This window comes from Clarias gariepinus, chromosome 9, assembly GCF_024256425.1.
Source record: "Clarias gariepinus isolate MV-2021 ecotype Netherlands chromosome 9, CGAR_prim_01v2, whole genome shotgun sequence".
Classification (NCBI taxonomy): domain Eukaryota; kingdom Metazoa; phylum Chordata; class Actinopteri; order Siluriformes; family Clariidae; genus Clarias; species Clarias gariepinus.
This window is the reverse complement of record NC_071108.1, coordinates 3,461,349-3,484,831: the sequence shown is the minus strand read 5'-3', so window position 1 is coordinate 3,484,831 and position 23,483 is coordinate 3,461,349. Positions and strand designations below refer to the sequence as shown.

Below are 23,483 nucleotides of genomic sequence, written 5' to 3'. Positions count from 1 at the left end.
ATACTGTTCTGTCCTAAAACAAACAAACATGATCACATAAAATCTTAAACCTCAAACCCGGCTGAAGTCTTGAATCTTGATGCCATAAGCATTCATGTATGGCAGGTGAAGGCGCTCTCAGGGTAGCAGTGATGTCTTTTCTCTGTTTCTTGTCATCTCTATGTTAGCTCTCACTGTATAAACAGGATAATTAGTGTTCCCCTTCAAGCATGTTTAATCACTTATTCATGTAGTGTATACAGATTCAGTAGAAGATGTTGCAGCTCCACATGAACAGGTTGGAACCAAAGAAATGTTTGAAAAACTAAACAAATGGGGTTAAAAGCTTGATTCTGGAAGTATTTTATCTGTGTTTAAAAGCCTACAAATAAAATAAACCCCCATATTGTGTTATGACCTGTATATCGTCACACCCGAACTGCAGTTACCTGCATGGAGCTAAATCGTCTGTGCTCGGTTTCATTTTAGCAGACTGATAATGATAATTCAGATGAAAAGATGTCTGGACCTAAAAACGAAGCATAGTGACGTAAATAAAGAAAAAGCGCAGAGATGTAAAGTCTGACGGAATCCTGCGTGTTTATTTAAATAATCGGCCAAATGAATTTAATAACAGCAATTATTTTTTCCAGTACTATAGCGTCCCGGGTATGACACACTCTTCGCTCGCTGCTCCTTCACTTGCTTTCACACAAAGTAAACATTCGCTGTCGTCACACCTGACGCTGTTTAAGTAACTCATCCTGCTGACTCAGGACTGAAAGACATCCTTCTGTGAGTCAGATCGGACAGTATATTAATCAGCGCTCTCGAACTCCCTTTCGCTCTTTCCTCCACTCCGATCTCCCTGGCTCAACGCCTCAGTCATAAATCAACTTGTCAGCCTGCTGTGTTTGTTGGGTTTTTAACCCCCTGGTGTGTTAGCATGTGGTTTCCAACCCTCTGTGCTCCTTCAGGTTTGCCCACATTGCTAAAACAAACCGCTCTCATGGATCAGCAGGGGGATCCATCTCCTTCTTAAGCCGTCCTGACTGGCACCCGTGGCAGCCAATGGCAGAAAAACATTGGCCGTTAAACCATGTCTCCGCTTACGCTGGAGATCAGTTTCAGGCCTCTTTGTGTTTGAGACAGCAATCCATCTTGTATGTGTGCAGAGTGGCGAGAGGTTGTGGCTCATCAAGGCATCTCATGGTTTGCAGTTTGGTACATGGTGGTTAGGAGACGTGACCCCATGGTAACCCAATGTTAAGCAAACGCAGCGGGATTATACAACACTTGTGCAACACACATGGAAGAATAAATTAAGTGAAACAAGTGAAACAAGTTCGGATTCATTGTTTATTTTTTTGAGTAAAGCAAGCTGCTAACTTCACAGAAGGATCCTGAACCCTTAGAAATACAAGTTTCTTTTATTTTATTACATGTTTTTAGATCATGTTAGCTTTCAATGTAAAACTAAGCCAACCCGATGTACAAACTTGGTATCGTAACAGTATCGTTCCATGGATCTGGTCCAGACACCTTCCATCTTATCCATGAAAGTCTGATGTACTGTATCTGCAAGCTCTTATTCCAACCAAGCAGGAGCCCGTTTCCATCTTTTGATGAGCTATCCAGTATGCCCTTTGTTTGCTTGGAATAAAAGCCTGTAGCCACAGCAGCTCCTTGCAAATAAGATCCAGAGTCCCTGGTTTAGTCCGTTGCAGACCTGACTAGTGACTGGCAGCATGCCATGCCCTTCATCTTGCAAGAGTTTTACACTCAGGATGGTTCCCATGCATGTAACCTGACCATGATACGTGGTTTGCTCAGCCACCAGAGTCTTCCCTGTGGAATCTACCCATAGGCCCATCTCTAAGAATGAAACCTCACTCACTCACTCATCATCTATAGTGCTTTATCCTGAATACAGGGTCACAGGGGGGGCCTAGAGCCTATCCCAGGAGACGTGGAAGACATAGCATGCCGTGTATCTTTGTAAAAATGTACTGTAACTACTGTACATGTCTAAGAGACGTAGACCGTGATCGGTCCACATGGTAGTGACGCCTTTCTGACTCCTTGTTCTAATCTGTATTTCCAGCTTCTTCCTCTACGCTTCCACTTTAAAAATATAAAGTGAAATCCTACCAAATACAGTAAGGGACGGACTTATCGAAGAAGTCCGTAACTTAGTCCCGACTTCGGACACAAGGCAGGATACACACATTACAGACAATTTTGAAACGCCGATTAGACTAACCTTTGGACGGTGGAAAAACCCACAAACTCAAATGGGAATCAAACCCAGACCCTGGAGGTGCAGGGCCACACTGCTAACCACTACACCACCATGCCACAGGGTTGAAGCCAGACAACTGTAATCTGGTCAGAATAGTCTTGTGGTTTTGTACTTTTCACATGGAATAACGTTTGCATTTTAGGTCTGCTCACCAATGGTGGGGTCAATAAGGGCAACAATCTCCTCGTGACAAGCCCCTTCACTATGACAAGGTCTAATTCCATGAAAAAGGTCTTAACCCCACAAAAAACATATTTTGTTAGTTTATGCAAAAATATCTTACCACTGCAAGTCTTTTGAGGATAAGGCCTTTATTGTTCATTCATTCATCTTCAGTACCCACTGTGTTTTTGTTAAGAACATAGTGGATCTGGAGTCTATCCCAGAAAGGCTGGGAGAGATTCAAGAATACACCTTGGATATAATACCAATCCATCACAGAACACAATATCACCAACACAGCATCACGACTAACATGTCTATGGAGAGGAGGAAGACACAGGACCGGACAACCTTAAGTAAACTCACAGAGACTCAAGGAGAGCTCCATACAGACGGTAACCCAAGCCTGGCACCCTGGAGCCATGAGGTGCCAATGTTACACATCAATTAATCATTCAGTCCTTTTGAGTAAGCACTTCGTAGTGGTCAGGATGTGGTAGATCCAGTGCCTACACCGAAAAACACTAGGCCCAAGGTGGGAACACATCCTGGACGCGATCCCAGTCCCAATCACAGGGCCCTATTACTTAATAATTAGGCAATTATGTACAAAACACAAGTTGCCAGGTTTTGAGGAGGTCTACTCAGTGTACTTGACCATATGTATAGATTTATTCACGCTTTAGATCTGCTCCACTCAAATATGTGCGCTCTCAAAACATTTTCTTTGCCCTGTATGACCGAACGCCGACACATGCAGAACTACAGCACGCACACGGGCCAAAACACAACATGGCTCCTGGCAGAACGGCAAACAAAACGTGGAAAAAGAGACGAGACCAAAGTATGTTTTCATTTGCAAAGTTGCACGGTGGATTACGGAATGAACTGCAGACACGTGTTCGGAATCAGCATGAAGAGGCAGAAAATTACCCTTGCTTTTTTTTTTTTTTTTTTTCCTGGAAGAGGCTCGGGCTCTTTTTGTGTGTGCATATGTGTTTGTCTGCGTGTGTGCAATTTTCATGAGTGTTTCAGTGTATCCCTGCTACCCCACTTCTTTAAAAGAAGCTCACAAAATAAAGACGGAAACTAAAGAGAGAAAAGTTTGTAAAACCTCCTGCGGCACATAAAAGTACCAGATTGGGACAGAAATGACAAAAATGGGGCCAAAGATTCAGCAACAAGTACCAGTTCTCTGAACCAACCCAGAGCTTTCCTCCACCTATTCTTACGCCAGTGGTAATGAAAAACCCGTATTGAATTTCTCAGGCTGGGATTAATCTAAGGATCTAGAGGACCGACTAAGAGAAGAAGTAGGATGTTAGCGGAGCTTTAAAAATGACCGCAAACTGACCCTGATTTTGTTGCAAATACTTAATAATAATAATTTATTATTATTTGTCAGTGACATGAAGTCCTGGAGAGGTTAATGAAGGCGCACAAAGCACCTGGTTCTCAAGTTTCTCAAACAACGGTACATGTTCTGTGATTTCTCTTAATAGAACTGGCATGGGATTATTATTATTTTTTTAAATAGAGCTTTTAAAGGTTCACTTAAATACTACTATTACTAATATTATTATTATTATTATAAATAATAATAATAATAATAATTAAAAATTAGGGCACGCAAAACCAACATGGTAAAAAAAACTTGTTTTGGCTAATAAGTATGACATGCCTTGGATATTTTAATAATAATTCCCTCTTTTGGAAATTTGTGCAGCAATTTGGGGAGACTGGATTGCTTTGGGCGGTGCGGTGGCGTAGTGGTTAGCTGACAAAATTTTATATTATTTATAAGATAATGGTGATAAATGAGGCGGCGCGGTGGCGTAGTGGTTAGCACTGTGGCCTCACATCTCCAGGGTCTGTGTTTGATTCCTGTCTCTGTGTGCATGGAGTTTGCATGTTCTCCCCGTGCTTGGTGGGTTTCCTCCGGGTTCTCCGGTTTCCTCCCACAGTCCAAAGACATGCAGATTACACCAACTGGCATTCCCCAATTCCTTGTAGTGTGTGAATAAGGGTGTAAATGAGAATTGTGTGCCCTGCGATGGATTGGCGCCCCATCCAGGGTGTACCCTGCCTCGTGCCCTAAGTCTCCTGGGATAGGCTCTAGGCCCCCACGACCCTGTATACAGGATAAAGTGGTATAGATGATGAGTGAGTAAGTGAGTGGAGTGGAGTGAATGCTGGTTGGAGAGTCCCTCAATTGGTGGCACAATTGGTTAAGGCTGTGGGTTTCTGGGTTACTGATCAGAAGGTTGGTGGTTCAAGCCCCAGCTCCGCCAGGCTTCCACTGTTGAGCCCTTGAGCAAGGTTCTTAAACATACCTTCGCTGTGCTGTAAGGTACATGTGACAAATATTTGAATATCTCTCCTACAGACACATTGTCTATACAGGGTCATAGTTGGAGGGGTGCCCATCCATGCTGGCTTGGGGTAAAATGTGGGGTACACCCTGAATGGGGTGTAGGTCCATCATTGGACACACAAGCACATGTGCACACACTATGAGCAATCTGGGAACGCCAATTATCCTAATCTGCATGTCTTTGGACTGTGGGAGGAAACCCATCAAGCACGGATAGAACATGCAAACTACGGGAATCAAACCTGTACCCTGGAGGTGCAAGGCCACCGTGCCGCCATTGTACTTAAAACTATACGTTTACTAACTAAAAATGGACCAGTTTACTCCTGAAAAGGACTAAAATAATACATTCACAAGGTTCCGACTTGTGTCCTGACCTTAGTATACTTGCTACATAAAGTACACTTGGGAAATATACTTGAACTTTACTTAATATAATGAACTCTAATCATACTTGTTTTTTTGTTAAGACCTTCCATCTGTTTTTGTGTTTCTGTTTTTCTTTCTGTCAACTGTTTTGACCTCCATTCTGGATCGTCTGTGTTTAATCCTGACTGCATGGGATTGAATTGATGACAACAATGAGTTTTAGATTACCCCTGACACCCCTAATCAGCCCGGATCACTTTGAGCATTGAGGTGAGACACAGAGCCGGACAGAAGAAAAGGACGAAAAGCACTGCTCAGGACGAAGTGATGACATGAGGACTGGAGACTAATCGAGGCATCGTGGGTAATGAAGGAAACCTTCAAATAAGAAGTGAAAACAGCCCAAACATTTCGCTGAAACATGAAACATTCTTTTAGGATGGACTTTCCTTAAACTGTCCACTTGCCCTTAGGGAAACGGTTATATTTGTCCAAGGAATACTAGCTAATATAATACATGGCATGCTAAAAGTAAAATGTGTACACGCCTTGAAAAAAATACCATCCAAGAAAAATCATAAATTTTGTCGGAAATTCAGTACTACTGTGAATGAATGCTGTGCAAACATGGTTAAGATTTCAGCACTCTGAGAAACACCACACAGCGTGCAGGCGGCCAAGAAACAGGCCTGGCTTTGTTTCCTCCCTCTCCAGCTCTCTACAGGACACTGAGACAGAGAGAGAGGGAGTGAGAGAGAGAGAGAGAGAGAAAGCAAGCAACGGAGAGAGACGGAGAGAAAGATATGCAGACAAATGCAAATAAATAACCCGTGCTCTAACAGATGTCGACACATGCTGTATTTTGCCGTGACACTCTACATATTACAGTCAAATAAAATCCATCTGAAAGAGTTTGTGCACTGACGTGTAGTCGAGTTCAATGAAACAGGAAAATGTATACGTACTGTATATTAGGGTTTATTCAGGAATCATGGGCGTAATCCATAGCAGGGGTCAGAAAAAGCCAGTGAAGGGCAAGGAAGGTAGATTTATTATCTGTGTTAACTAACCTCAGAGTATGTTCCTCTAACAGCATGTCTCGACGATATTTATTATTATTTTTTTACTACAGTTATAACTGTTCTCAACAATAACATTCATTCATCTTCTATCCTGTATAGAGAGTCGCTGGAAACTGTATGGACCCTGCACGGAGACATGAGGCGGGAATCGAACCCCAGGACATAAAACCAATCTCTTCATGTTCTCACTTACGTTATAGCAGCTATTAACAGTCGTTCACACTGGAAACTCCTTCCTTGAAAAATGTTCGTCTCCTTACAGAAAAATTTCACTATATTACCAGTTCATCCTGGTGGCGCTGCTCAGAGCTCAGTTGGCGACTCGGGATCTGGCAAAGCCGTAGTTTGTGAAAACGTCTAAGTCTATGGTTGTAGGCAGTGTTGGTTTTAATTCTGTCATCTGGTTTATGAACTTACTTGGTAGTAGCAAGTTGTCGGTGTACCAGCGGTTAGCTGCCAGTCACTAGAACTAATCAGACAGCACGTCTCATACTGTAGCAACAACCATGCCAACATCAGATACAGGATTAGGATGAATATACAGTACAGTAGTCGAGAGAGAGAGAGAGAGGGGGGTTTAGCTCTTGGTACGAGGGTAGACACTCTGCCGGATTAATTACCCTCTGAGATTAGAGCTAAGACGACTGCAGCCTGATGCCAAAGGAAAAGAGACAGGAGAGGAGTTAGTGTTAGACGACGGCTCCACGGGCGAGGACATGAGCTACCGGTGTAAACCGTAATCTTAAGCAAGGTAAGGTTGCTACGGAGTAGAAATACTCCTTAACAAGAGAATGTGTCTTGAGTATCGGCAGGCGTTTGTCTGGCTCCGCCCCGACATTCCCGACTGCTTACTTTAGTAGCGACTGGTGTAAACAGTACACTATGCGAGATTATAGAACTGTCTCTGTATCTCTTTAAGGCCATTTATTTACAGAGATAGTTTGGTTATATTGGTGGAGGCACCGAGCGGCTGCTTTTGAAGCACAGACTGGGGAACATTTCCATGATTTGCAACTATTAGAATTACAGAGTATATTAATTTGTGTGTTAATAATGTCGTCACTAAGAAGGAGGACTGACATTTATCTGATCAATAAACCAGGCGTTACTAAGGAGGTTAGGGAACACATCAATGGGAAGAAATTAACTCAGGTTTATTCAACGTCCTAAAGGACGCAAATCAACTTTTAAGAATGGTTTTTCAATATTGTAAAACGATAAACACGCTGCTCACGAGCTTAAGCAAGGTTGTGTAAATTTTTTTTATATTCTTATAATCCTCCCCAGTTAAAAGCAGTGAAAAGGATCAAATGATAGTTTTGACAATTGAAGCACAATCGAGCAAAGGATTAGTTTAATGGATGGTAAGCGATTAGAGAACCGTATGAAAATCACAACAAATATAAAGTCCGATCGGAAATACAATATATTATCATCCTGCACTGCATTGGATTTGTGGATCTTGGTTCAGCTTTTAATACTATACAGCAGCACTTGCTTATTTTAAAACTAGTGTCCAAACTGTTAAGATTCTAAGATGAATGAAAAGAAGAAGAATGGTTGGTCCGAACCGAGGGACGAACACACATGCACGCATGATGTCTGAAGAGCTCTGTTTATTATCAGCAAAGAGAGCATATTTAAGCTTTTGGCCACATGCCCTATGTCACATACTGTACATCCCATACATCAAAAGACGCAGCCATTAACATGTAAGTCATAGAGAGACCCGAAGACAGACAGACAGACAATAGGAAACACATTAGCATTTTTCTTTTAAACAAAACAGTTCCTGCAGATACAGTCTCTTTGGATGTATATACTGTATGTATCTGAACACTGGCCATAGGAAGTATTACCATATAAGGAATGAGAAAGCACAATCAGGGTGTTGTTTCATCGGCATAGACACATCGGAAAGATCACATAATAGTACAAAACCTTACCCAGGTGTGCCTCAAGGTTGCATGCTCTCACCAATATGGTTTACTAATGAATAAAACTAACTAAGGCAGGAGCAGTCACCCAAATGTGATGGTACAACTGTATTATATTTACAGCCTGCTCCAAAGTCAAAAGGACATGGAGGATGTCTCAAAAATGTTGCTGATTTTATTGTATAGTTTAAAAGCCATCAAAATGAGAAGAAGTCATGAGTCAGACAACAATATCAATTCTTATATATATATATACATTGTTTCAATATGTAGCTGGGCCCCCTTTTGCGGCTATAACAGCTTCCATTCTTCTTGGAAGGCCATCTCACACGTGTTTCTGTGGGAATTCGTGCCCATTCATTCTGTAGAGCATTTATAACCTCAGACACTGATGTTGGACGAGAAGGTCTGGCTCACAATCTCCGTATCAGTTCATCCCAAAGGTAGTCGATGTGCTTGAGGTCAGAGCCCTGTGTTCGGGCCGGTTGAAATCTTTCACACCGAACTCATCAAACCTTTTAGTCTTTAAAGTCCTTGCCTTTGCACTGGGGCGGAGTCATGTTGGAATCGAAAAGGGTCTTCCCCATTTCTTTTTACTTTAGATTTAGAATAGCGAAGTAGTGTGTTACTATTACTGTACAGTCTAAAACAAGACTGGACGGGAGAGTAAAAACAACTATGAAAGTGATGAGGGGAAAAAAAAGAATACGACTTGTTACCGTCATGCAGGAGATATACTGTAGAAGTTCTAAATGGGAGGAGAGTCATCTTAACAAACATTTCCTTTGTTCCTACATCAATAAGAATCCTACTGTAAATATAAAATGCAGCTTTATGTCTTAGTATCCTGGACAAAGCAATTAGGATGCCCTGTAAGGTTATTTGTACAATTTAAAATCATCTATTTTTGCCATTTTTTTATTCACTGTTGTTTTTAGTTTTACTACTATAACTAATAATTTTCTTTCGTTCTACTGCGCTTAGTGATTACGTGCCTGTGATATACAAATGTTTGCGCTGCTTGCAGGCAAAAAAAATCCCCCCTTGGGGACAATAAAGTATCTTATCTTAATTGCAAATTTGTTGTTAGTTTTAGATTACAGTACATAGAGTAGATCGTCCAAGTCTCTGTAAGTGAGCTGTTACTACAGTATAGAAATGATAAAGTATCAGAACGAGCATATTAAAGGTCTCATATTTTACTGTTTCTTTTCAGAGTTAACACAGGTCTCTGAGCTCACTCAACATGTGTGTGTGTGTGTGTGTGTGTATGTGTGTGTGTGAATATGTGTTCCAGCTGAAATGTTTCCAGTAGAAAATGCATTTCTTCATACCGTAAACTCTCTTTGTTTCACTCCTCCTGTAAATGGGCTGTTTCAGTGTCTATGTAAATGAGCTTCTGCTCAGCCACGCCCCTCCTGTGAAGAGCAGAGCTGAGCAACAAGGCAGGGATGAGGACCTTCTTACAGTATATAAGGTCACAATAGGGGTGAAACATTGTAACTGCTTTATTTAAGTCTTAGGGCCTGTCCACACGGAGACGTGTTTCGCTGTATACGTATACATTTTTTCGTCCACACGGATCCGGCGTTTTAGGAGACTGATACCGATATTTTTTAAAACCGGGTCCCAAAGTGGATAAATCTGAAAACGACACCCTTGCGTCTTCGTGTGTACGGCCAATCCGTATATTTTGTGAAACGATGATGTCATCACAGCACGTGTCGGCTGCGTCACACGTAACAGCAACAACAATAATGGCGGACTACATGATTGTGTTCGTGTTGCTACAAAGCCTACTAGCTTTATTACAGCAAAATCTATTGCTTCTGTGCAACTGTTATGAGCAACAAGCGATAATGGACAACACCATCTTGGTTCGTATACAGCGCGCAAGGTTTTGCGCACGCTCAAAGTCTTCTTCTCCGTGTATTTTGTATCTCTATGGCAGAATTACAGCGCCCCATACTGGTCTGGCATATATACTACACCGTTTTCAGTGGTTTCGTGTGTACGCAGATATTTCTTGAGACGACGCCGTGTTTACGCAAAAAATTATCGGATAGGGAACGCACCGGAGTCCTAGGCAATAAAAAAAAAAAACCACAGCAAAAATCCGAGAATGTTATTTGTTAAAATAATATTAGACAAGTAGAAGTAAAAGTATTCATCCAAAATATTACTCAGGAAGTAACTTTTTATAAAAAGGAATTTGATAAAAAGATACTAAAGTACTGAGTAACCGTTTGATAGTAATGTCCGATTTTTTATTTTTTAGAAATTATTTAAGCAGTCAGACAAAATGATAAAATAAAATTAATGAAATAAATTTAATAAAATAAATAAATAAATAAAACGAAATATTTTTTACAAATTAGCAAATTAAGGAATAAGAAACACAAATTTTGTAATCTCCCTTTTTTCATAATATAAAGCTTTTAAAATAAAAACCTACTGTAGGTAACACATGTAGAGTGTGTTTGAACAGTGTAAACTATTTCCAGTGTAAGATTAACTGTATAATCGGTAGCTTTAAATGGCTCAGCAGATAGAAAATACCATTAGAATATGTACAAGAGGTCTTACTTTACCATAAACAAACTTATATTTTTTAGCCTCCAGCTTATTTGCTAACTATATATTTGCAACCTAAAATAAAACAGCTAAACTAACCGCGACACGTTTCCTTCGCTGTCTACCGCGGCTGAAGTTTTTTCCTCCTGCTATGCAGAGTTTCTGTGTGGTCATGTGACTACTGTACATGTGGTTATTGTTATTGCGGCTGATTGGGCAAACGGAGTCACGTGATTGTCGATTGTTGTCTGATTGCTGGAACACATTCATGTGGTAGATCCACCGGCTGCGTTTCTCTGGCAAAAATAAAATATCTAATGTCTAGACTAAATGGTTAGAAAAGTAACGAGTCGAGTGTAGCCGAGTGTAGCCGAGTGTAGCGGAGTAAGAGTTGTGTTATCTTTTTCACAAATCTACTCAAGTAAAAATAAAAAGTAGCAGTAAAACTACTCAGAGAAGTAATTTTTTTTTTTTTTTTAAGTTACTTAAATAAATGTAACGGAGTAAACGTAACTTGTTACTCCCCGCCTCTGACTATAACTAAACATTGAATTTTGCATTACACATGATTTGCACATGTACTGTACTACCCAGCACCACCAAGTTGGGCCCTTGAGCAAAGCCCTTAACCGTCTAAACCGCTCAAAAAAAATAAAAAATGAGATTAAAAATGTACGTCACTCTGGATAAGAGCATCTGCCAAGTGCTCAAATGTTCAAATGTAAATGTAAATGTACTGTCAGAGCTGCTGTTATAGGAAATTAATCAACACAATCCTAATTTGTACGGTTTTCTGTGTAACAAAGGCCTTTTTTGGTGTATCGAAAAAATTTTGTGAAAACAGAACCGCTGCTTTTGTGGTGAAATGTAACAGCAATTCTCCATTTATTAAATTAATAAAAAAATCTATACACAATCAGTAGTACTGTCTATTGTACTGTAATTATTTTCCTGGACTGAAATGCTGATTTTGTGCTTTGTGCATTGCTCAGTGTGCCTCAGTGTTACCCCGCAGCGTGCATCCTGACTCTCCACTTCCTTCCTTTTCTTATATTCTAATTAAAAATGTTGTTTTTTATGTCTGTGATAACCGAAACTGGACCGAGACGTGATTCCTCACAATCTCTCAAGCCAAAATAAAAAAGAAGTTTCATGCTGACTGAAAAAGCAATAACATTATGATAATCCACAGCTTCTCTTATTCCCTGGCTGTAGCTTTAAAACCTCTCCACAATGGGTGCTGTGTTTTCCGAAAATGACTTTCAGGGGAAACAATCTGCTTCTGCTGAAATCTTTATGTAGATAGGCGAAGCCATCAGCAGGGGAGAGGAGAGGATGCAGGGCTTTACGCTTCGCTTCGCTAAGAGGATCATGGGATGGATAAAGCAGAAGACGAAGGAAGATCCATGATAATGTATGATAGTGTTTGTTGCAGGTGTAATCTCCGCACTGAGACTGAGAGGACGCACCGCGGCATTATGGGTCGTCATTGTTCACCGTGTCTTTGATGTGATTAGAAACCTTGAAAGGGTAATGTGTTTTTCATATTAACGTTCACACACACATACACACACATACATACACACGCACACAAATAATTATGAATTATAAATAATAAATTATGAATCTTGAATCAATTATGAATCATACAGAGCTGCACAGCATCTGTTTTTAGACAGCTTTATCATGTTTAAGTACACTCTCATCACTCTTATTTCAACTTTTCACTTCCATACAATATAAATTAGTTTAATACAATTCTGTCCCAAATGTAATATACTGTATATGTAATGTTTTTATCAACAGCAGGCTTCATTTAAATGGTAAGAAAAATTTGGGACACATAACAGACCTGTAATTTTTTTATTTTCACACCGGATTCTATAATAATAATAATAATAATAATAATAATAATAATAATTTAAAATATATACAATAATAAAAATAATAATTAAAATATATAATAATACTAATAGTAATAATAATAATAATACTATAATACTAGTTTAAAAAACAAGAATTCTTCTTTTTTTTAAAAATGACCAATTTTACTTAATAACCATAATCAATTATCTGTATTAAAAACAGTAATACATTTGTTTGCATCACTGAGTGACCAATATTTTAAAAACCTTTACAAATAAACTAACATGTCGAAGGTTGAATAATCTGTACCTGTTCTTGTTCTTCATTTTCTGCTTTATAATAATAATAATAATAATAATAATAATAATAATACTGTGAGTTTTAAACTGTACAATTTTACTAAATACTATAAAAAACAGTTATCTTTACATTTATAAATTAATCTAATTGTTTGGGTAACTGCGTGGCCAAGAAATATATGTAAATAAATATAAATGAATAAATTATTAAATTAAATAAATACATTTATAAATATAATTAATATAAATAAACATGTTAAGCAAATTAAAAAAATCTCCTTTTTCTTCTTCTTACTTTTTTTTCTTCTTACTGGGTGGCCAAGAAATATATTTAAAATAAATAAATAAACAGACATGTTGAAGATTGAATTCCTTGTAGTAATTCTTCTTCTTATTATTATTATTATCATTTAAAAGAAAATATATTTTCATGGCTCATCACACCAATTATTGACTTATATTTATCTATTTATGATAGACATTAATTACTTTAATTATTTTATTTTTTATTAAATGATTAATTAACTTTTATTTTATTAATTTAGTGCTTCTTATATTATTTTTTATATTTAGAAACCTTTTTTTAAACATTCTTGCTCTACAGTAGTTTTCTGTAAGACCTTCGCACGGGACTGTACATATAAAGATAAATAGATTATAAGAAGGGTGCTTATATATTTGCTGTTCATAATTAAAAACGTGATGGAATATGACCCTATAGAAATCTTAAACTTAGCTGCCATGTGATGCCTCCAATCATACGATTCATGTGTCTCTGACGCTTCCTGTTCTCACACTCAGTGCTCGACACAGTGACCCCGAAATGACTCCATCTTTACCCCCATCCCAACGAAAGGCCCTGAACCCCCAGTGATCCCGGGACATCCGGCGAGATGGAAACCACAACATTGTCCTCTCGCTGACTCTCCGAGCCGGGGATAGACGGGGTGAGAGCTGTTCCCCTGCTACCGCCTCGTAGCCCTGCCTAATCCCGAGCTCCATGAGGACGTCTGGATACGGTTTCCATTTTACTGGAAGTCTGATTGGTGGCGCTCAGCAGGAACACCGGACAGAAGGGTTTAACAGTCAGCCGTAAATTATGCTACAATCACAATTTGGATATTTTCTTCACCGAGTACATGGGGCATAAGGAGGATGTCATGGTGTAGTGTGTCAATATGTAGAGACGCCACACAAACCATGAAAAAATAACGCTCAGCAAGCGACCATAATCAAGTCTGACCAGGAATTCCTATTATATGATTACGATGAACCAAATATATTACTGACAGATCATTTAAATGTAGAAAGAAGCAAAGTCACATGGTAGTTTTGCTTCGATTTAATGATCACAGGTCTATTGAACTGGCTTTTGCCAATGTAAAAGATTATGGAAGGTGAAAATTTTAAGTAATTTGCCATCTTTTTAAAGTCTTCTCCTGCTCTATTTTAATACGTGTTGTTTTCAGATCCTTAATTAGCTGTTTAGAGAAGTCCATAGCCAAGGGGTTGAAGATTCAGAAGTTTAAAGTCATGCATTTCTCCTCTGCAAAGGTAAGTTTTGGTTTTGCTTTCCTGGGTTTAGGGTTAGAAGGGCAAATGCACTGGACAAACTGAATGCACACAGACCCTGAGGTGGGAATCAAACCTGGAACCTGGAGGTGCAAAGCAACAGCTCGAACCACTAAACCGCGGTGCTGCCGCTTGACACATTTACTCAGTCACTCATCGTCTATACCACTAAATCCTTTATACAGGGTTGCGGGGGGCCTGGAGCCCTTCCAATGGGCACAAAACGGGGTACACCCTGGACAGGGTGCCAATTCACTGCAGGGGAGGTAAAAAAATTCTACGGGCAATTTGGGAATGCCAGTTAGCCGAGATACCCGGAGAAAACCCACCAAGCACGGGGAGAACATGCAAACTCCATGTACACAAAGGTGGGAATCAAACCTGGCTAGAAATCGAACCCAGACCCTGGAGGCGCAAGGCGACAGTGCTCACCACTACACCACTGTGTCGCCTGCCTGTTAACACATAAGTTATTTTAACACAAGTTTTATTTCAAAGGTTAGTAAAAGATGCCAATCAGCCTCAGGGTGCACAAACCTTTCCATATAACTCTAGAGGTCAAGTGTGAATTTGGCTTTGCCGTTGACCTTTGATCCCGGTCTGTATATCTGGGGTGATCAGGGTATCCCACCTCTCGGAGTTCCACCAACAAATCTTGGTGTTAGCGCTTTCCTTTTTTCCCTTTGATTTCCCAGAACAGAAATTTGTACCTCCATGCTCTTCTGTGCTAACACACCTAATCCAAACCATGAATGACATGATAAACGACCCTGTGGCTCGAATCAGGTGTGTCACGGAGAACAACGGTTCGCATCCGTCATTTGATTTCTCTCTATTTAGTTTAAGCACTCTGGGTATTTAGGTATCCGGGAACGCCGGGGGAGAAATGATTATGAGTTACTGCTCGCGACTCGGGGCGGTAAAACAAATGATGACAGTGATGAATTGAGGTCGAATGAAGACAGGCGCATGTGTGTCAGCAAGGCATGCTGGGTGTCAGACGAGACGTTTGTGAAGTGCCCACAGAGCCTGGCTTTAAAAAAATAAACAAGTGGAGCAGGAATGTGCATGGTGCATGTCCTAAGCGATTTTTAAACGTACGTAATTGTCTGATAAGGAAGTGTGTGTGTGTGCTGCTTAGGAGTGTTTAGGAGATGGTGGTGATGTTGAAGCGTGCTGAGGAACATCAGGAGGAGAAATGAGGATCAAATAAATAAAGCAGAATTGAATCCTTCCTAAAATAAAGGAAATGTTTCTAAAACTTGGTAATCTTGTAAAAGTATCAGTGGGGGACATTTCTGCATTGTTATTTCAAGATTTATATTTACTCAAATATTTAGAAATAACCTCACATGGTGTGGAGGAAATGAAACAGAATTTAGTCCGGTGTTAAAACTGAACCGTGCCGAGCACATGGCAGGAAAAATAATCCAGAATATGAGAGGTTGTGTAATATTTGTAATTTTTTTTCTAGCTTGATTGCTTGTTTTGCTAAATTGTTCTCATGTTCGGGTGAATTCCTGCACATGAGATACAATTTGTTCCCACATTTTGGCTCATTTGTACGCCAAGCATGCAATATGTTCCCATGTTGTTGTTTTTTTTTTTTGTGCAAATGAGATACAATGTGTTGTTTATTTCCTTTGATTATTTTAGTCTCCTGAGATACAATTCATTCCCACATTCAGTTTTTTGGTTAATTTGTGCACGAGATATATGATTACTGTGAATGTATTTGGTTAAGTGTGTGCATGAGATATCATTTGTTCCCATGTTCTGGTTAAGTCGTGCAGATGAGATACAATTCGACCAGAAACAATTCACACTTGTGCACACAAGATACAATTTATTGCCATGTTTTAATTCATATGTGTGCATGAGATATTACAGTATTTGTTTCCATGCTCAGATTTTGGGTTAATTTGCCCACACTAGATATAATCTGTTTCCAAACTTTTGGCGAAGTCATGCAGACCAGACACAATTCATTCCCATGTTTCAGTTCATTCGTGTGCATGAGATATCATTCGTTCCCATGTTCTGGTTAAGTCGTGCAGATGAGATACATTTTGTTTCCACATTTTGGTTAAATTGTGCTGACCAGAGATCTAATTTGTTTTAAATTTTGAGTAATTTGTGCTCAAAAGATACAATTTCTTTCCGAGTTTAAATTAGTTTGTAGGCATGAGATACAATTTGTTCCCATGTTTTGATTTTTGGTTAATTTGTCCATCTTTTGCCTGATTCATGTGCATGAGATGCAGTTCGGTCCTTCTTATGTTTTATTCTTGTGCATGAGACACTTCACTTATACAATTCGTTCTTGTGTTCTGATTTTTTGGTTAAGTCATGCACGTGAGATACAACAGGTTTTCGTGTTTTGGTTAAGTCATGCACACGGGTTACAGCTTGTTTCACTATTTTAATTAATTCACGACAATTAACTACAAAGAAAATGGGAGCCACTTCGGGCTCTGTGTCAGAGTTAAAGGAATAAACAAGTCAGTTTAAAGCAGGATTGTTTTCCTATACACCCAGACGACTGTTTTTTATGATATTAGATTAGTGTTATTGCATGTAGACACCATTTTTGGGTCATGAGTCTATTTATTTGCGTAACGCTCTTATAGGCTTTACAGTTGCTTCCATTTCATAAGCTTGCTGGATCAGACTGCTTTCATTTAACATTTTTTCGCCTTTTTTTCCTTCTGATGCTCCTATAAGAAAACACACACACACACACACACACACACACACACACACACACGGACTACATTTTCTGCGAGATTTTTCCCAAATCATTTATTATCTCATGATTGCCAGAAGTGAATAAAAATTCTCTTGATGCACGCACAAAGATGAAAAAGTGCAGCACTGTGCGTCTGACAAAAGACTATTTCCACAACACAAGAGGCAACATCTGCTTGTAAAGTCACAGAGATCCGTTCAGACAGGACTAGAATTACCAGATGACTATTTTTTTAAGGAATAAAATCTAAATATATTTCTTGTGCGACTGTAAGAGAGGAAGAGCTCTGAGGAAGCGTGCTGGAGTTCTGCATGGCGTGTTGCGTGAGACACGCAGACCCCCAAAGTACTTACATGAAAGATAGATTAATGCCTGCTGTATCGAGCAAGTCTGTCCAAGGTCCTGCATCTTGCTCTGGATGTATCTGTAATTTGTCTAGAAGATGAGGTCCTGGTGAATTTAAATGTGATCTGGAAGTCCTTAAAGGAGGCAGTATGGGATTCAATGAAAGACCTTTCTGAGGAAGTTAATCATAAGCAGATCGACCCGGAAAGTTAAAAGGTGAAAGCGGAAAAGTCGGCAGGTTGGAGAGAGAGATGCGGATCCGAGTTTGACTCCAGACTACAACGCTGTTTTTCCGAACGATACAGTATCTACAGTATAATGGTTGGTATTTTCGGTGGCTGATGAAGTGGTGTTGAGAAGATGTGGAGGAAGGACGATTACTTTTAATGCTCTCACCCCCCTGTGAGGCTCCTGAGAGGCTGAACTGCTGATGTAGGTGTGGGATTTGTCACATGTGAGCTTGTTTCTTTAGGTGGACTTTGAGAGCAAGGTTTACAAGGGATCATATGGGATTATTCGGGATTATTGTGGGATGGCGGAGATCAGTGATTAAGTTGTTAGCCGGCTGGTCAGAAGGTCCCCGGTTCAAACCCCAGCGGCTCCTGGCTTGTATCCTTGAGCACGCTCCTTCACTTCCGATGCAGGTAACCTGACCCGGTAAGAGACTGGCATTGAAACAACAAACATAGACCTCCAGGGTGGGGTGTATTCATCGGGCCAGGTGCTTGGGGCAGTCTTACTGTAACTCCGGGGACTCGGGCATTGAGTTACTGATCAGGAGGTCAGCGGTTCAAACCCCAGCTCCACCAGGTTGCCATTGTTAGGCCCTCTGCTTCAGGGGTGCTGTATCATAACTCTGATATAAAAAGCCAGAATATGCGAAGAATAAAGAATTTCACTGAGCAAGTAATGTACAGTATATAAAGGCTTAACTGACGGCACATGGATATACCCTATCCCACCATCCCTGTAAAGGGAGTATTAGACATCACAGCACTCTATAGTCACGAGTAGAGACACATTAAGAAAGAAGGCAAGGATAAAGGAGAAATGGCTGAGAGAAAAGAAACAAAGCCGCTTTGATTTAAGAACAGGAGGTGCGATAGAGATACTCGAGTTAAAGACTGAGAACAAGAACATCTGCAAACTTTAAGAGAAAAGGGAGACAGAGAGACTGTTGGGAAGAGAGAGGGGAAGAGAGACTGAGTAATATAATGCTGTTCACTATTTTGAGCCTGTTTGGGCTCTGAGTTTGGTGGAACTGATGAAGCGTGACCACTGTTTTAGAGATGGATAACAAAAGCGGAGGGACACCATTTGGGCTGTTCGGTCGATGAGCTGAATATTCTTCCACAATGGCTCCGGCTTCCGCATGGCTGTGGGTGTGTCCGTGCAGCGATGCTGTCCTGATAAGGGTGTGTTGTTGTTTGTGTATCGCTTCCAGGCATGATCGAGGCAGAAATCGTCAGGTGGAAATTTTATAAACACTATAAGGACCAAACCTGCAATGACGCTGTATCCAAATACATATTAATTCAACATGTAGCCAGTCCCTCTTTTGCAGCTACTGTATAACAGGTCTTGGAAGTCCGTCCACAAGATTCTGAAGCGTTTTTGTGGAAATTCATGCACATTCATTCTGTAGAGTATTATAAGGTCAGGCACTGATGTTGGACGAGAAGGCCTGGCTCTTCGAAATCTCCGTTCCAGTTTAGCTCGATGGGGTTGAGGTCAGGGCTTAGTGTTAAGGCCGGTCGGGTTTTTCAAACCATGTCTTTATAGCCCTTGCTTTGTGCACTGGGGCGGAGTCATGTTGGAATAGTTACCAAACTGTTCTTCATTGGGGATATAAGAGGCCTGACTGATTGAAACACCTAGTTCACTCACTCATCGTCTATATCGCTTTATCCTGTACTCAGGGTCGCAGGGGGGTCTGGAGCCAATCCCAGAAGGCGGTGTACACCATGGACGAGGTGCCCATCCATCACAGAACACACTTACTCACACACACTACGGGCAATTTAGGAACACCAATCAGCCTAATCTGCATGTCTTTGGACTGTGGAAGGAAACCGGAGTCCCCGGAGGAAACCCAGCAAGCACGGGGAAAACGTGCAAACTTCATGCACACAGACCCCATGGTGAGAATCGAACCCAGACCATGGAGATGCAAGACGAGAGTGATAACCACTACGCCACCGTGCCACCAACTGAAACACCTGAATTCAATAACTTATATGTCCTTATATAAAACAAATAATCGCCTAATTGTACACAATACATTAAACCTATAAAATATAACACATTATAGGTGAAATATAAAAGGAACGATTCAAGTCAGGTTTTGTTGCCGCAGTCACACTGGGGTCACTACGATTTTTTTTTTTCGTCTATAGACACCATTTATCTTTTCAAGGGCACTGTTTTTATGGAAATATACGTTTTGGTACCACAAATTGACAAACAACAGATGTTCCCCTGCTAATAAGGAACAGCGACCAGTGATGTGAAACCCAAGCTGGCTGAACACGCTCAAAGCTCAGGACACGTCCTGGTTAAGACAAGACTTTTCGTCTTTGTCCAAAAAAGTCCACGTCTGCAGTCTTGAATCTTATCAAAGTTTTTTTTTCGGCTGTCATTTTATTTTCCTTCTCTGTTTATCGTCACATGCATCAGGGGGCATCTGCTTTCTCTTTTGTGTTGCTATAATTTTCGGTTCAATCCTACTGCCTGCTCTCTGATTTGAAATGTTTTCTCTTTTCAGCATTTCTAAAAGTCCCCAATAGGGGGCTCTCAGCTCAAAAGAGACAAATAAAGAGATCTTTTGAAACATAAATGACAGCGATGCAGCTCATCGTTATATTTAATCACACAACCTGGGCATGATTTAAGCAATGACGGAAAGATTGGAATAAATAGAAAAAAGATGCAAATGCATGGACGGTGAGATAGAACATAGTCTGGGAAATGATACGCAACAGAAACAATCTGGGAAATGTTCAAAGGTCTAAATGTCTCCTCGGACAAGTGACTAGCTCAGCCAGACGCAGACTTTGAGTTTGTTTGAGTTAAAATCCGATCGAATGGCTCAGCACGAGTGGTATGTAAATGGATAGAAATATGAATAATGACAAGAAGACGCTGCGTTTTATTTCCAGAAACAGGATGAGAGTCTGGCTATCCATGCATTATCTATACCGCTTATCTGGAGGCCCTTACGGCACAAGGCTGGTTACACACTGGATGAGGTGGCAACCCATCCCAGGGCATGAGCACACACACACACACACTCACAATGGTCAATTTGGAAAAGGGAATCGACCTACAGGGCAGATCTTTGCACTAGAATCTGAAGTATCTGGATACACTCCATGCACACAGAACTGGAGGCAAGATCCGAACCCCTGACCCTGGAGGTGTGAAGCACCAGTGGCAGCTGTTAACCCCTGTGCAACCATACTGTCAATAAATACAAACCTAATTTAAATATGAGGGGCATTTAAGTCAAACCAGGACTTGTGTTGAAATTTCTGGTGAACGAAAGAGTTCGGAGCCCACTGAAGTCATTCCCGTGAACATTCTTCCAGTGGGACGCCTAATTCTTGAAAATCGACTGTGGGAACTGAACACACGATCATTCACCAACACCACTTGCACATTACAGCAACTCAGCTGGGAGTTATCGCCACATCTCCCCCCGTACAGTCCTGACCTCACTCCAAGACATTTTCACATGTTGGGGCCATTAAAGGAGTTCCTGGGAGGCCAGCGTTTTTGACATGAAACTGAGAAAACATTCTACCTTGATGGTATCCAAGCACTAGTGAAACACTGGGATAAGTGTGATAGTGTAGCAGGGGATTACTCTTTAACTTTGTTCTGTTATTCTGCGCAGTCAAAAGTCCCGTTTTGACTTGAACACCCTTCGTTTTTTTTTTCTTTTCTTTTCCTTCCTCATGACGACCAACCAGATATCTGTGTAAGCTTTAAAAAATGCCAGGTATTCCCATCCTCCTAAAAATTCATCCCAGACACACACACACACACACACACCCCTCGCCACACACTCCTGGCCTTAACGTTTAACGTCCCGGTGTTTAGCGCTTGCTGAACATTTCACCCGCTCACAACCACATCTGCTCTTTATGGACTGCACGAGCTGGCACTTGTCCAGGAATATCCTCCACACACACACACACACACACACACACTCTTAAAAAACACATACTTTACACTTTTCACACACACTGCTAAGGCTGACCGAATCAGACAGCGCTGTTTCGTCACTCCGTCACATCTGCAGGTGATCAGAGCCGCGCCGACGATCCAGACACCTGTTTCTCGCCTGAGAGCATCGAGCACGCATTACAGTCCATTTCAACAGTTTCTCGTTCCCCCTACACACACACAGACACGAACACACACGGCGTTAGGATGAGAGAAGAGGCAGATGTGGATTCGATTACCGTTCTCACGGAGCGTAACAGTCAAACAACCCAATTAATAGAGCCATTCGAGCCAGCGGGACACAAAATAAAGAGACCTCGCTCTCAGTCTTCCACTCTCGCTAGTTTCTGTTCGCTTCCTCTCACAGACTGACGCATGATCAGCGCCACCCATGATGCATCGTCAGCATACTTCAGGTTTCATTCTGTGAAATGGCCGTGAGCTCAGCGAGCGAGTTAAGGGAGCAGTTCATTAATGTTCGATTCTGTTTTTGGCTTTCAGAGACGTCGAGTTTCCAAAACGAGACAGGGAGAGGAAGTGAAGCGGCCGTGGGCGGCGTGAGTCACGTTAAGAGGAGTTTATTCTAACATCGGGATTAAGGGATGGTGGTACAGTTATTTATTTTCCCTACTGTAAGATATTCTACTGGGGTTTTTAGTTCTAAATATTTATTCATGGACCAGCCACACTGTCTCTGGGCCTGAAGTGCTGCATGTACACAGACAGGACACGGACAACAGGGTATTTTTAATTTTGTTGTCAATGAACAATAACAATGATGAAGCTGAAATATTCCTCATCGGTGACACAGATAGGCGTCAAACAGCTGCTTTCCATTCAGAGATCTCTGCAATTAAAGGGAATAAAATTAAATGAAAAAAGTAAGGAGTGAGTGTAGAGTGAAAGAATGAGTGCTGAGTGAAGGAGTGAGAATTTTCCTTTTGCATGGAGTTCGCATGTTCTTCCTGTGCTTGGTGGGTTTCCTCTGGGTTCTCCGGTTTCTTCCACAGTCTAAAGACATGCAGATTAGGCTAATTGGTGTTCCCAAATTGCTCGTAGTGTGTGAATGAGTGTGTGTGTGTGTGTGTGTGTGCCCTGCTTATTGGATGGATTGGCGTCCTGTCCAGAGTGTACCCCGCCTTGTGCCCTAGGTCTCCTGGGATAGGCTCCAGGCCCGCAGTGACCCTGAATACAGGATAAAGCGGTATAGATGATGAGCGAGTGAATGAGTGTAAGTCACTCTGGATAACGGCGTGTGCCAAATGCTCAAATGTAAATGTGAGCGGAGTGTGAAGGGTGAAGGAGTGAGTGTATAGTGAAAGGTGTAGGGTAAAGGAGTGAGTGCAGAGTGTAGAGTAAAAAAGTGAGTGTAGGATGATGGAGTAAGTGTATGTTGGAGTGAGTGTAGAGTGGAGGAGTGAGTGTGGAGTGAAGGGGTCAGTGTGGAGTGTAGAGTAAAGGAGTGAGTGTAGGATGGTGGAGTGAGTGTAGAGTGAAGGAGTGACTGTAGGATGATGGAGTGAGTGTAGAGTAAAGGAGTGAGTGTGGAGTGAAGGGATGGGTGTGGGATGATGGAGTGAGTGTAGAGTGAAGGAGTGAGTGTGGAGTGTAGAGTAAATGAGTGAGTGTATGATGATGAAGTGAGT

The 23,483-nt window shown here is 41.0% G+C and overlaps 1 protein-coding gene across 1 annotated transcript in view; it reads left to right on the top strand.

Annotated features, from left to right (window-relative positions):
• The first annotated feature begins 14,440 nt into the window (after positions 1 to 14,440).
• Positions 14,441 to 23,483, top strand: part of trabd2b (TraB domain containing 2B) — an 80,450-nt gene continuing 71,407 nt past the window's right edge. The window contains exon 1 of the mRNA XM_053503347.1: positions 14,441 to 14,498. Within this exon, the coding sequence (XP_053359322.1) occupies positions 14,478 to 14,498 (21 nt within the window). The 5' untranslated portion in view covers positions 14,441 to 14,477. The remainder of the gene's footprint in view (positions 14,499 to 23,483) is intronic.